This window comes from Pelmatolapia mariae, linkage group LG20 (assembly GCF_036321145.2).
Source record: "Pelmatolapia mariae isolate MD_Pm_ZW linkage group LG20, Pm_UMD_F_2, whole genome shotgun sequence".
NCBI lineage: Eukaryota > Metazoa > Chordata > Actinopteri > Cichliformes > Cichlidae > Pelmatolapia > Pelmatolapia mariae.
Window position 1 is genome coordinate 32,326,581 of NC_086244.1, and position 13,471 is coordinate 32,340,051.

Sequence of the window (13,471 nt, forward strand, 5' to 3'; positions counted from 1 at the left end):
TGTAAGCATGGATCACATACTGTCAGAAATTTCTATTTCCATTTCAATTACCAATTTCTTTCTGGTATCATCTGCAATCCAGTGATCTATAAAAAAAATATCTTTTCTCTTCCTCATGCTTTTAATACCTCTCCTTCTTCTTCAAGTTCCTTTTATCCATCTTTTACAAATTTCTCTCCACTTCTTAAACTTTCTCGCCTCTCTACATCTCTCTTTCCCTTTTCTCATCATACTCCACTTTTTGTCTCCCTCCCACTCGCTCTACGTCTCTTTCTACCTCCGTTTCTCCTTTGCTCATTTCCTATCTCTCTCCTCATCTCTTTTTCTTTTTTTCTTGTCTGCCTCGGTGGGAGTTCGGAAAACACTCTGTCTCTCTCATGAAAGAAAAGTGTTGCTTCACTCCCCCAGCTCTCTTTTGATTCGAAATAAAAGGCAATGTGAAATATCCCCCAGACACACACGCTGACATTCATAGCTTCTACCCTCTCCCACATCCACTCAATAGCAGAAGCAATGCAGCAGTATGAAGGGAAGGGAAAAATCGGAGTCGTGTTGAAATAAGTCCGGTGTATTGGAAAGGTAAGAAAGAACGAAGCACTGTGTATGTGTGTGTGTGTTAGAGTGTGTATGAAAAGGCAACAGATTAAAAAACGGTAAGCGTGGCAGTGGCGCTAGCGTGCATGTGTGCATGCGCATATGTGTGTGTTTGTGTGTGTGTGAGTACAAAAGACTAAGTAACAGGTAGAGGGCTGAGGAGGAGAAAGCTCTCCCAGGAGGCAGAGTGTGTGTTTTCATGTTGTTCAGCTCAACATGACAAAAGAGTGAAAACAGCACAGATCAAAACGGAAGTCAGTGTGGGACATGAACAAAGACGCACACAGTCAGTTTTAGTTTTCAGAGCGCAGCATTAAAGGCTAGAATCAGACACAAACAGACAAACACACAAAGACACACTCCACTGCATTCTTTTCCTTTGAAAATACACCTCTCTTCTTATCTGTGGCCACTGCATTCAAACCAATGACAGGCAGATAAAACAATTTGAACACACAAATGCTGCCTCCGGCCTATCATTACAGCATGTGTATTATATATATATATGCATTTTGATCATTGTATTATTATGTGTATTCATAATGACCCAACTTTAAAAAATCAAAGCATTTCATTTGAAGGTTTGAAACTTTCGAAAGATCACTGTGACTTTGTGAATACTACGGAACAAAAAGATCAGTTGATGAGTTTCTAAACTTGTAGCTTTTCCCTGAGGATTGGTTTGCTTTCACATATAGAAAAATCCAAATGAACTGTAAGTGAACCAAAATGCATCACTAAAAACCATGTGAGAATATTCAGTTTGCTTATTGGCCAGATGTGTTTGGGGGGAGAGCAACAAGAGTAAAAAGAGGAAGAAGATGCTGTGAAGATACTTCTGGATGATTGGAGAACAGAGAATTTACTTCATTTCACAGCTAGCTGCTAATCTTTGCACATCTATAGTACCTTGCTGCATAACAGAAGGTAGCGCTGTGTGGTAGCCAGAGGTAGGATCCAAAGGCAGGACTCGGAAACAAAGGGGTAACTAAAAGAGGCAGCTTTATTTACTGTAACTACCAGACACTAAAGAAATACAATAGTACAAAACTCCAAAAACTAGAAACTAGGAACTTGGAATGAGGAACAAACGACAGACACCACTGAACACATGGAAAGACACAGCAAACTGTGATGAGACATCGAAGAACCGAGAAAAACTGAAGACTTAACTACACACACAGGATAACGAGAGGGTGGACCACAGGTGTACACAGCTGTAACTAATTACTCACTAACAAGACAGAGCAAGCAAAACTCAACTCTATGCACACAGGACGAGAGACTATCAAAATAAAACAGGAAATACTGCACGCATAATTCAAAATTAAAGAAGATACTTTAATAAGAAAGTCATAAATAGCTGACTTTCCTTAACACAGACTGTTTATTCATCAATTTCTTCATCACTTCACTAAGAGTGAACTTAGAGGCTGGAGCCAATACAGGGTTCAAATTTTACAATTTAGAATCATTGCTAACAAGTTTGAGTGTGGGAGGAAACTTGGAGTACCTCATGGAAATCTATGCAGGCACAATGGGAACATACAAACAGTAATTTGCAGTAGAATTTTCCACTTTTAAGCAGATGAAAGTGCTTCTTTTTAAGCGTTGTAAGCTTTTTAAGCAGTCTGGTTTTTGTATCATAACCAAGCATATGAAAGCTTTCCTCTGAGGATTTCCCTCAAAGCTTGATCTAGAAGAACTGCTAATAAGACCTGCACTCATTTTCCAAGCACATCTTCATTAAAGCAGACTCACTACTGGAAATGTCAATTAGTTGAAAAAAAAAATACCCTGTCGACAGTACAGTGTGTGGTGCACGTGGGCAACAAGAGTGATCAGGACTAAGCTGGTTAGATATAAATCAGTTCTATTAAATTTAACTGACAAGGCAAGAATGACTCAGTCTTATATTAAACCTGGTTTATTCTACAGTTTCTTGAAACAAACTGTTTATCATCGGTATGAATATATCACATTGTTCGTCAGACAAAAACAGACTTTTCCACAAAACACTTTCAAACACAGCACACGCACACACTCCCTCGCTACTCACCGGTGTAGTCTTCGCGGCAGATACAGGTGTACCCTCCCTCTCTGCGGGCACACACCCCTCCGTTCAGACAGGGGTTGGAGTAGCACAGGTTGATCTCTGTCTCACAGTAATCACCCGTGAATCCCACTGGGCAGCGGCAGCGTAGTCCTGCGATGGGGTGGATGGGCCGGAACAAGATGGAGGGTGAGGAGATGAAGGGGGCAGAGCTGTTGAAACGCAGCACTGAGATGCACTTCATGTAGTTCTGGCAAGGCTCCCGCAAGCACACGTTGTCATCAAACGGGAGGACCTGGAGCAATAGCAGAGGAAACAGTGTAGTGTGAGGAATATTCTCAATTTAGACTTTCAAGCGTCCTCACTCAGGGCTTCTTTTATCACTCATAATAAAGTTACTTTTTAATATTTATAAGTGGTGAAATCATTCTTGTTTTTGTGTTCCAGTGATCTATTTCAGCAATGGTGGAAAAAGTCTTCAGATCTTCAAAGTAAAAGCATCACTATAACAATTCAACTAAACTAAAAGTACATTAAATATTATCAGCACCTAGTACTGAAGTTAATTAAGTAAAAATCTCCCTGATCATTATTAAAGTAGCTTTTAAAAAGTATCATTTTTAACAATTACATAAAGATACAGTTTAATGAATTTGTAACATGTTATGATGAAGTGAAGAAAGATGCCAAAACAGTTTCTTATACTTAATTTGTATCATTTGGGCAAACGAGGAAATGCATAAATTGAAAAAACAATATAAAAACAAACTAAGCAACCATCAGTATCTGTTCCTGGTTGAATTTGTATTTTAAAATCCTTTACTGGTAGAAATAATAACATGAAAGAAAAAAAATTATGTTTTTTTTAAACATGCTAACATGCTAATGTTTTGAATGCTAGCATGCTAGCTAATACTAAAACATGCTCATGGCTATATAAACATGTTACTGTAAGGCACTGTCACAGTCATACTGGTAGGAGCATCAAAAAAACAAAAATGCTACACAGCCTTTTAAAGTTTATTTACTATATTATACTTACTGTCAAACCGGCACATAAATCAAAACAGTAAATGTGCAGGCAGGTAAGGTAAACCCACCTTCTTCTGAATTCTGCTATGATGTATAGGCTGGTTATAAAAGTCTATACCTGTAGTTTGGGGAAGGAGCTGCATCATGGAGTTTCTCACTGATTGACTTGTTAGGTGGCTTCACACTTCTGGCTGGTGTAGGTTATCATTTGCTACAAAATGGTAATCTTCAGTAATGCTAGACATACATATTTAAAATGGGAATGCCTCTATTGACTCCATTTTAAACAATGTAATTTTATTATCACGTTGTTGTTGTTTTTTGGTTTTTTTTGTGTGGGGTTGTTTTTTTTTTGCAGGGGGGTATTTTCAATATTAATATTACCTTCATTCACCTGATACTAGCAGTCTTACCCTTCTCCACAGGTCAACCCTCTCCAGCTATCAGTCATTCAGCATGCTGCCTTGGACACAGTGACAGCAGTGGGCTGTGTTTCTTTGCATAACCAGTCACTTTCCCAAATAGTATATTTACAGCTTTTGCTTGCTGTTAAGGCCAGTGGACCAGATATATTCACTAGATTGTGTCTTCTTAAGAGCGAAGATCCTGTTTGCATGTGCATTTGTGTGACAGTGCCTGTTAAGATAAGGTCAAAGGCACTCTGCCCTCACCACTGGTGTCTCTCCCACCCCTTTATAAATCTTTTCTTCTTCTGGATTCACCTTCTTCCTTCTGCTTCTGTCTATCTCTCTCTTACTGCGAGATTCCCTTGGGTTGTGTAAACATTACATAACTGATGTGCTTGTCCAGGTGTTCCTGATTTCATGCATGAGAACATTTAATGGTCATATTTGTCCATTGTTCTGTAAAGTCACATGGCTGATGTGCCACAGGAAGCTGTATTGTGTTATTACTAGTTCACATCCAACAAGCTCAGATGTATACTCACAGGCCACTTTATTAGTTACACATTGCTAGTACTTTTTGCCATCAGAGCTGTCTTCTTCATTGCATTGATTCAACAAAGTGCTGGAAACATTCCTCAGCGATATTGCTCCATATTGACATGACAGCATCACACAGTTCCTGCAGCAATGCCGGCTGCACATCCATGAAGTGAATGTGGAGGCTATTTGAGTTCAGTGAACTCACTGTCATGTTCAAGAAACCAGTTTGAGATGATGTGAGCTTTGTGACAATCAACATTATCTTGTTAGAAACAGCCATCAGAGGAAGAGCACACCGTGGTCATAAAGGGATGGATATGGTCAGTAACCCTCAGACGAGGCCTTTAAATGATGCTGGGTTGGTACAGAGTGTGCCAAGGAAAAAAACACTATCACCAGCAGCCTGAACCCCTGATGAAAGGCAGGATGAAAACATGTTTTGATTATGTTTACATCAAATATTTCAACAGAAACTGGGACTCGTCAGACCAGACAACAATTTTTTCAGTCTTCTAATGCCCACTTTTGGTGAGCCCATGTAAACTATAGCCTCAGTTTCTTGCTCTTAGTTGAGAGGAGTAGCACCCAGGGTGTTATTCTGCTGCTGTAGCCCATCTGCTTCAAGGTTTGATGAGATGCTCTTCTGCATACCTTGGTTTCAACAAGTGATTATTTGAGTTGACTGTTGCCCTGTTGTCTTGTGAGCGCTGACATCAACAAGGCATTTTTCACCCACACAAATGGCACTCACTGGAAATGTTCTCTTTTTCAGACCATTCTTTATAAACTCTAGTGATGGTTGTGTAGGAAAATACCAGGAGATCAGAGTGTAAAACACTCAGACCAGCCTATTTGGCACAAACAACCATGCCACATTAAAAAGTCACTAAAATGTTCTTTCTTTCTCATTCAGACGCTTGATTTGAACTTTGACAGGTCGGGTTCACCATGTCTGCAGGCGTAAATTCATTAAGTTGCTGCCATGTGTTTGGCTGAATCAATATTTCCATTAATGTGCAGTTAAACAGGTGTAGCTAATGAATATTTCTCTGTTACATAGGCTTACTGTCATTCTTTTTAATAAAGTGAATTAATAAGTCAATACATTTTAAAATAAATAATTTCAAGAAATATTAAATGTTATACCTCATAAATGATTAATATTTATTAACTGACTTCCTATAATTTCATGCAGTGCATGTGCAGCCTGAAAGAGCGTAAGGCTCTTTTTATTATCAAAGGTACATTCATTAATCTCAAAGAAAATTCTTGTTTTCAATACAGCAAAAAGACCATGCTTTGAACCAGAGAAACACCACATGAGAGAGTTAAATGGTATTTATATGCTTGCCAACATTTTTGCCTTTGTGATGTGATGAAGGAGTTAAAGTCAGACACTCAGAGGTGTGATTCCTCTGTGTGTGTCTTTTTGCACATGGACTAACCTCCATCTGTGTCAGTGACGTCAGCCTCGGCCTGTTCAGGTACAGCTGCTCCTCCAGGGCCTCAGAGGGAAAGAAATGTCCGCCCGGCAATGCGGCAGAGAAGCTGACATTCAGGATTCCTCCGGGTGCCGCATCCAGATCCGGCTGAATGTTGAAGATGAAAACATCCTCGACAGGAACTGAGAGAACAGCGGACACACCTTCCAAGAAGGTTCCCAGCAGTGGTGACAGGAAGTGCTCCTGGGACATGTTCTGAAGGCGGACAGTGACACTGCTGCCCAACATGTCCTCTGTGATAATGAGGACGCGGAGAACACACTGAGCCGAAATGCTGTGGACGCCATCTGAAGAGTTGAAGAAGAAAGCAGAGGGCAGCCAGTTAGGTGAACGGATAGAAGAGGAACTTATGCGGGTTATAAGGAAAGAGAAAGAGAGAGAGAAAGTCAGAGTGGCACAGTGAGTGACCAGGATGTGGACGGGGCACAGAGTGAAAGAAGAAGCTTTGAGAGGAAGCTTCAGAGGAAGAGGTGAGGAACGACAGCGACGACAGAAGAGCAGAGACATTCACCAATGCAAAGATAAAACAGGAAGTAGTCACAACCGTGTTAACGTAATGTAATTAATGTAATTTTATGTTACTTAAATTGATTAAGAGTGGGAGAGAAAGTCACAGGTAACTGATCCTACCAGTGCTTCTGTGTCTATGATACCACAGAAACTACGTTTTCTATCACTGGACTGGGACTGAAGCTCATTGGCTGATCTTGATAAAAGGTGGAGTTCATTTTAGTTTTATATTCATGTAACAAAAGTGGTGTTTACAATCAATTCACACCAAAGGTTACCATGAGGTGCTGGTCACTGGAAGTAGATTTGACAACATATAAAATATTATAGCTTTATGACAGTACGGTCTGAGGGAAGCAAAAACAGCTAATGCAAAAACATAAATAATCCTTATTTGCCTTAAAATCTATTGGAATTGTGACATTAGAACTCATATAAGAAGGAGGAAGCTTTGATGTCTTAATGTCTAAGCAGGAACATTATCTGATCCACTGGATTCATTGAATTGTTTAGATACAATTAATGTTTAATTGTATCTTTTTCTTTACATATTTAAAATTTAATTAAAATTAACCTAATTTCTAATATTGTATTGACATTTAACCTAAAAAAATTAAAAATTGAAGTCTTACTATGAGATAATTACATAATTTACACTTTCTTTTACATTTGCAGTTCACTGAAAGTTTCTCACACAGATATCTAACAGATAAATTACTACTGTATGACACATTATACAGTATTATAATAGTATTATATATGATTGTCTATTTACAAGAAAATGAGTTTATGGAGCCTGAATATAGCAGTCTGCTTTGATACCACCTAACTTGGATTATGGTAATAAATATTATATATATTTTTTTTATCCATAACAAAATTTCAACAAATAAATATGCAAAGATAGAAAGGCGGGGGCAGCAGCATGAGGACCCCAGGGGAAAAACAAGAAGGCAGGCATCTGTGACAACCGATATGACACTGATTAAGTCAGTTATAGCATTAAAGGAGCTGGAGCGAAGGTGAGTAGCACAGGCAACAGTGACTGCAGGGAAGCTTAAGCAACTTAAATTAGTGAGCCCCATGGAAAAACAGGAAGTGCCGCTGATATAGGCTGGCCTGGCAGTCAGATCAGCTGTTATTAGGTGATTTGTGGTCTGCTTGAATGTCTAGGTAAGCACTGGAGGAAACAACTGGATTACATGTACTGGGAACGGTAAAATATGACTGACTTATGGTGGTGCTACTCGTTAGAAATACAAAGCACAGAAGCCTCACACTGTGTTTTTTAGAGTATTAAAATCCTTGGTTTAGCTCGCCTTAGCAAAGGTTTTTTGTCTAATAATTAATGTTGCCTTTAATATTTAACCAGCACCACTAATCTTTCTAAGCTTAAGCAAATTCATAACATCAAATATGAAAAATCTGATACAATGAGCGTATATGTTGCAGAGACGATGAGTATGAACATGGGCAGCAGCTCCACATAAACTCTTTATTTTTTTGCATTAGGTTTCACTGACACTTTCTTAATCCTGCGGAGACAGCATGACACAAAGTATTTTAGTGCTGCTTTTTTGCTCTTCTTCCACTTCCACTACAGCCCCGAAGATCAAACAGCATGGCTGTAGACACTCTGTATTGCTGTATGTGTGAATGTAGTCATCATCTGTGAACCTACATGTCAGGCATAAGATGTGCTGATAGGAGATTTGCAGCATAAAAGTGCTGAATCCTCTGAGGTCCACTTTCGTCTCTAGAAAGGATGATGCAATTCATTATCATGTGTTACAGTTAAGTAAGAGAAAAGTGATCCTCTGAAGTCTACATCTATTTGTGAGTCACACAGAAGGTGGCGTGCAAACTGAGCGTTCTCATGTAGGGAAGCGTTGGGTTTCCATCCTCTTCCCACACGCAGCTTTAGTTACAGATTCGACAGGGCACTCCTTTCGCTGGGAGTCCACAAAATGAGCTCATTGGAAGCGCAGCAGGTCACAGCCCTCACAAACACCCATTTTATTCGCAGACACGAAGTGTGTTTAATCTATACTGGATGTATTGCTGGGCGGTGTTGTATGCTGTAAAGCAATTTGGTCCAACAAGCTGGCAAATAAGCCATAAAGGGACACAAATGTACACAAACACACCATAAGAAAGCAATACACGGAAAAAATGACAGGAAAGAATGAAATAAAGAAAGGGAGAAAAAGGAGCATTATGGGTGGAGGGTGAGGGGTGAACAGAGACAGAGGGAAGATGTGACATGGACATGAGCAGGAGGACAGAGAGGCGGTGGAGGGTGAAGGAGTGCAAAGAAGGTTTATTAAAAACTGAAAAAAAGCAATGGAAAAATGAAATGGAAAAAAGGGGGAGAGAGAGAGCGAGAGAGCTTTTAACCAGGGATTAATAAAACAGGAGAGATTATGGCTTTATTTGTTTACACAACTATAAATAAACACAAATCTTTATCTTTGTTAATGCTTTAGTAAAAATATTTCAGGATGCTATTAATTGAATCTATTTAAGTTTTAAAAAGGGAAAAAAATCTAATTCTTTTATTTAGATTTTTGATTTATGTATGGTTATTTGGCGATTCCCTAACATGTAAAAAAAAGACATCAAAAGGAAGAAAAACGCAGAACGTAAAACTGTCAGAAGAACAGAATGAATGCAGGAGGACATACAGCGAGAGCGAGAGAGAATGGAAAGACGGATGTATGGAGGCTGGGGGTTGGGTCTGGTGGCAGCTGGTTTGATTACCGGATTATGAGGAGCCTCACTCCCCACTGACCTCTAGCACACACACACATATGCACGCATACACACACTCAAATCCAGAGGCCATCATAACAAATGAACAGCCAGAGGGAAGAGTGGTTCTGTGAAGGGGACGGAGGAGCAAACCTAGCAAACAATCTGTAGGGGACATTTTAAGAGAACATAAGGAGGAAATAATGCGCACAAAGAAACACATTTGGATCAAACTGATACGGTCATAGAGTACAGCACATACAGGATACATTAGGTGAAATAATTAAATGTCACCTCGTCTTCTGGGGCTAAAACCCAGCTTTATTATCGCCTCTCCGGATCACAATGCAAAGACACGGCACTAATTGACACTGATCTCCCATTGTCATTGAAATGAGACAGGGATCTATGAAAAGACCCAGGATAATCTGCTCGAGTAGTACCCTCTTTTACATAGACACACACACACTCACACACACACACCCTATTGCTGTTCAGCATGATGTATGTTGAGCATCTGACATCAGGAGACCCTTTTTAAATTAATCCAGGCTCTTATAAAGTCTGATTTTAAGCCATGTACCTTTGGGCAGGATTTGTGTCATTACAACTAGTTTAGAAGCCAATCCTGGTCCAACAGCCAACTTTGACATCTGTGACATGAAGTGATGAACTTTAAGCCTCTCTTGCTCAAACACGGAGAACGGGCTTTCAGTGATGTCTTGTATCCAGTAGATAAAAATGTGAGTGTTGCTGAGAGCGAGATGAGAAAAACGGATTCGACTGTCGTGTCTGGATTCTAATCTGGCCCGGAGTTCTGTTCAAAGTTTAAACAATGTCTACTCCAGCTTTTCCAACGCTTACTAATTAGGTAAAAAAAAACAACTGCAAAATCTGTAAACTACACCGTGTACCTAAGATTGCTATCAATCTAATTCTATGAGAAAAAGCAGCTATAAATTATCACCTTAAAACTCAAACTGCTCTTTCAGGAAGTGAGGACATGGCAGATTTTTCTCTTTCCCAAAACATTTGTTAACAAGAAGCACTACAAGAGCACAATCCTCCACCAAGGAGTGGAATAGCATTGTGTTTTCTATGTTCTTTTTCGACATACTTTAAGAAGTTTAAAGTGGGAAAAAAAAAACATTTGCAAATGCAGACTTTTATTTTTTCTGTTAAAGCCTGTTGACAGAATTTTGAGTGCAGTTTTTACATTTGAGTAGCATTCATTTCATTGTTTAGTATTATCTTTTTAAATGTTAAAACAGTAATAAACACCAAGTAACGTTATGTTTAAAATCCCCATTTATCAGTCCCTATATTCCTATATGTTGTCAGTACAAATGATGGCAGTGAGAAACATCAGATTAATCTACTGACCTTGAAGGAGAGGTCAGAGGTCCAATGTGACATCATATTTTAAATCCTTATACGGTATGTAGACAATACACATCACACTAGAATCATAGTTTCTAGGTTAAATGGGTTTTTGTCCATTTTCGACCAATAAATCATCAATCACGTTGACCCTGAAGACTTTGGTGTAAACCAAATTTTAACGGATTGTTAACATGACCCCACTCTACAACCTTATGAAGTTTAAACAGAATTCATTTAAAACCTCTCGAGATCACGCGTTCAAAGACACGAAATGATGACACGCACAGGCGCATGCATATGCTATGAAAAACATAACCTCCTGGCACAGGTAATAAAAAGGCAGAGGCAAAAGTAAAAGAAATGTACAAACATTCTCTACAAAACAATGTCTAATTTTGAACAAAAAAGGAGAATAAATGTGACCGTTCATCTGATTATTTGACCTTTTTTCCACAGTTGCTTCATGCCCTTTTATTATTGATCATATTGATGGGGAACCTTTGCACCACAAAGACTTGACAGAACTCTCGATTGATTCGTTTTATTTGTTGGCATACTGCTTTGTGTGTAATAGTCATATTGTGTTAGCCTCCTGCAAACTGTATTCTCAAATGTTTTCTGACAGGAAAAAAAAAACAATTTCATCTGCCAGACACGCTGAATATTTTCACTGCCTCCTAGGAACCTCCTTCATTGGCCCACTGGGGACTACAGTGGCATTCAAACAGGAACATCTGACAACTCAACAAATCATTTAACAGTCTCAAATGAAACACTCAATAGTACCACTGCCTGTTTGTCTTGATGGTTTTAGCATCAACCCCCCAGCAGACAATGCATTGTGCGCTAAACCTGCCAGACACACATAAATGTACACAGAAAACATCTTCATTTGGCTCCTTCTCGTTACTTTAAATAATCTGAGTAGCATGCACTTAGCACGAGGCTCTTCACGCATCGCTCTACGCAGACATACTGAGCTTGAAAAGAGCAGCAATTCAGCATGCACGACTGTTACGACCAATTAAGACAGCAAACCATGCCCGTGTGCTGACAGACCAGGTCGTTTCACTAATCACCTCCTTCTGTAAGGTCAGCTCTATACAGGTACGTGACCTGGCATCCTAACTCGAGTTTGGCTAAAAGTTGCAACTAATAAATGAGTGAGAAATCTGGGCTGTTTGAGTCAAATGAGTCTTGAGTCAAAGAATATTTCTGCCACGTCTGAATTCTTGACTTCACCTCAAGTCTGACTTCTACAACTAAAGGAATCTATTCAGAACTGATGTTGAGTTCAATTTAAGATAGAAAGAAAGTGTAAACAGACACAACCCGCTGTGTGAAAGTAACAGTTTATCAAACCTGACCACAAGTGACTTACTGTCCTTTAAATTCCTCCCACAACTCTAAGACGTCAGGCATCATAACTCTGTGACCCTGATGTGTAATTTTGAACTGATCCTCTTCGTGTCTTCCACTTGGTTACGGAGCAGGATTTGTTGGTGAGAGGTGAGTAAAGGTAATCTTCCCCTGTAAGCCAGGAAGTCATAACTAATGCATCACCATGTCTTCACGCCACTGCACTTTAGCTCACATAGAAACAATGAAACATTTATAAACTCCAAACTGAAAACGCCACAAATGGAGGGTTATTTTGGCATCTTTCGGACCATGGGAAAACAAAGCATTTTGTAAATAACAACTTGGAGATGTGTTTGCAAGCTCTCATGGCTCCTTTGGGCTTTGAGCCAACGTTTTCCCCCTTCGTGTGTCTGCACTTCAAAGAGGGTGGAGAGTTTGGGGATGGCGTGCATAAAGGCTCTAAGAATAAACACACTGATCAGAAATCATCAGTGCGGTCCCATGGATTCCTGAACATGAACACACCGTGAAAGAGAGGCTGGTCTCCGATCGGTGCTCTGGTTCTAAGATGCTTTGTGGGTCCCCAGCGTTTCAAAGGGTTGAAGGGGTTCAGTGCTATCTCACTGCACCAGGTAGCCTGACTAATAGCACACTCAAAGGATCTTGAATGTCAGAGCATCCTAAGCTCGCTTCCTGGAAATCCGGACGGAAATAGTCTGCAAAGTAGCGTACAATTGAAACCCACAGCTGAAGTTAAAAAACAGTCCTAGAAGCATTTTTAAAAGCTGCCATACATGGAAGAAGGATAGGCCACAAAGCAGAGCCCAGGCATTTTCCTTGAAGAGGACAGCCACATCACCAAAGGTTTGGAGATACTGCTGGGATGGACTTCATTATTTTTTTTTCAAAAGATCACAAAACGCGCAGGTGTTTTGAAAAGCAAATGGAAATATCAGTGACACACTTTTGTAGTTTTATAGTGGGACGTTAAGTGTTTTGGAGGGCTGCCTTGGTGATTCTGTAGAAGTCGATGGGAATATAAAATATAAAAGTGAAGAAATGGGAATATTATAGTTTATATAAGTATGTATATAAGTATGTACAACAGACTGCACTGAGTTAGTATGTGGAGACAGGACACTGTGCAAAAGTCTGGTAATTTTTTAACATGGTCTTGAGCAATACTGTAGTTCTACAGGCTTGCAGGAGGTTTTTCAAAGGTATTCTTCGGCTGCTTTTGTTTGAAATGAGAACATAATTTGATCTAATTTCTTTGACCGAAACTGCAAATGATGTTTGACAGGTAGAACATTTTTGCACCAACAAGGTGATCCCCA

The 13,471-nt window shown here is 39.6% G+C and overlaps 1 protein-coding gene across 2 annotated transcripts in view; it reads right to left on the bottom strand.

The window, feature by feature from the left end:
* celsr3 (cadherin, EGF LAG seven-pass G-type receptor 3) overlaps positions 1 to 13,471 on the bottom strand; it is a 119,209-nt gene that overhangs the window by 87,565 nt on the left and 18,173 nt on the right. For both annotated transcript variants that reach the window (XM_063463627.1, XM_063463626.1), the window contains exons 2-3: positions 6,072 to 6,415; positions 2,654 to 2,942 (exon numbers count right to left, since the gene is read on the bottom strand). In XM_063463627.1, coding sequence (XP_063319697.1) covers positions 2,654 to 2,942; positions 6,072 to 6,415 — 633 coding nt within the window. The remainder of the gene's footprint in view (positions 1 to 2,653; positions 2,943 to 6,071; positions 6,416 to 13,471) is intronic.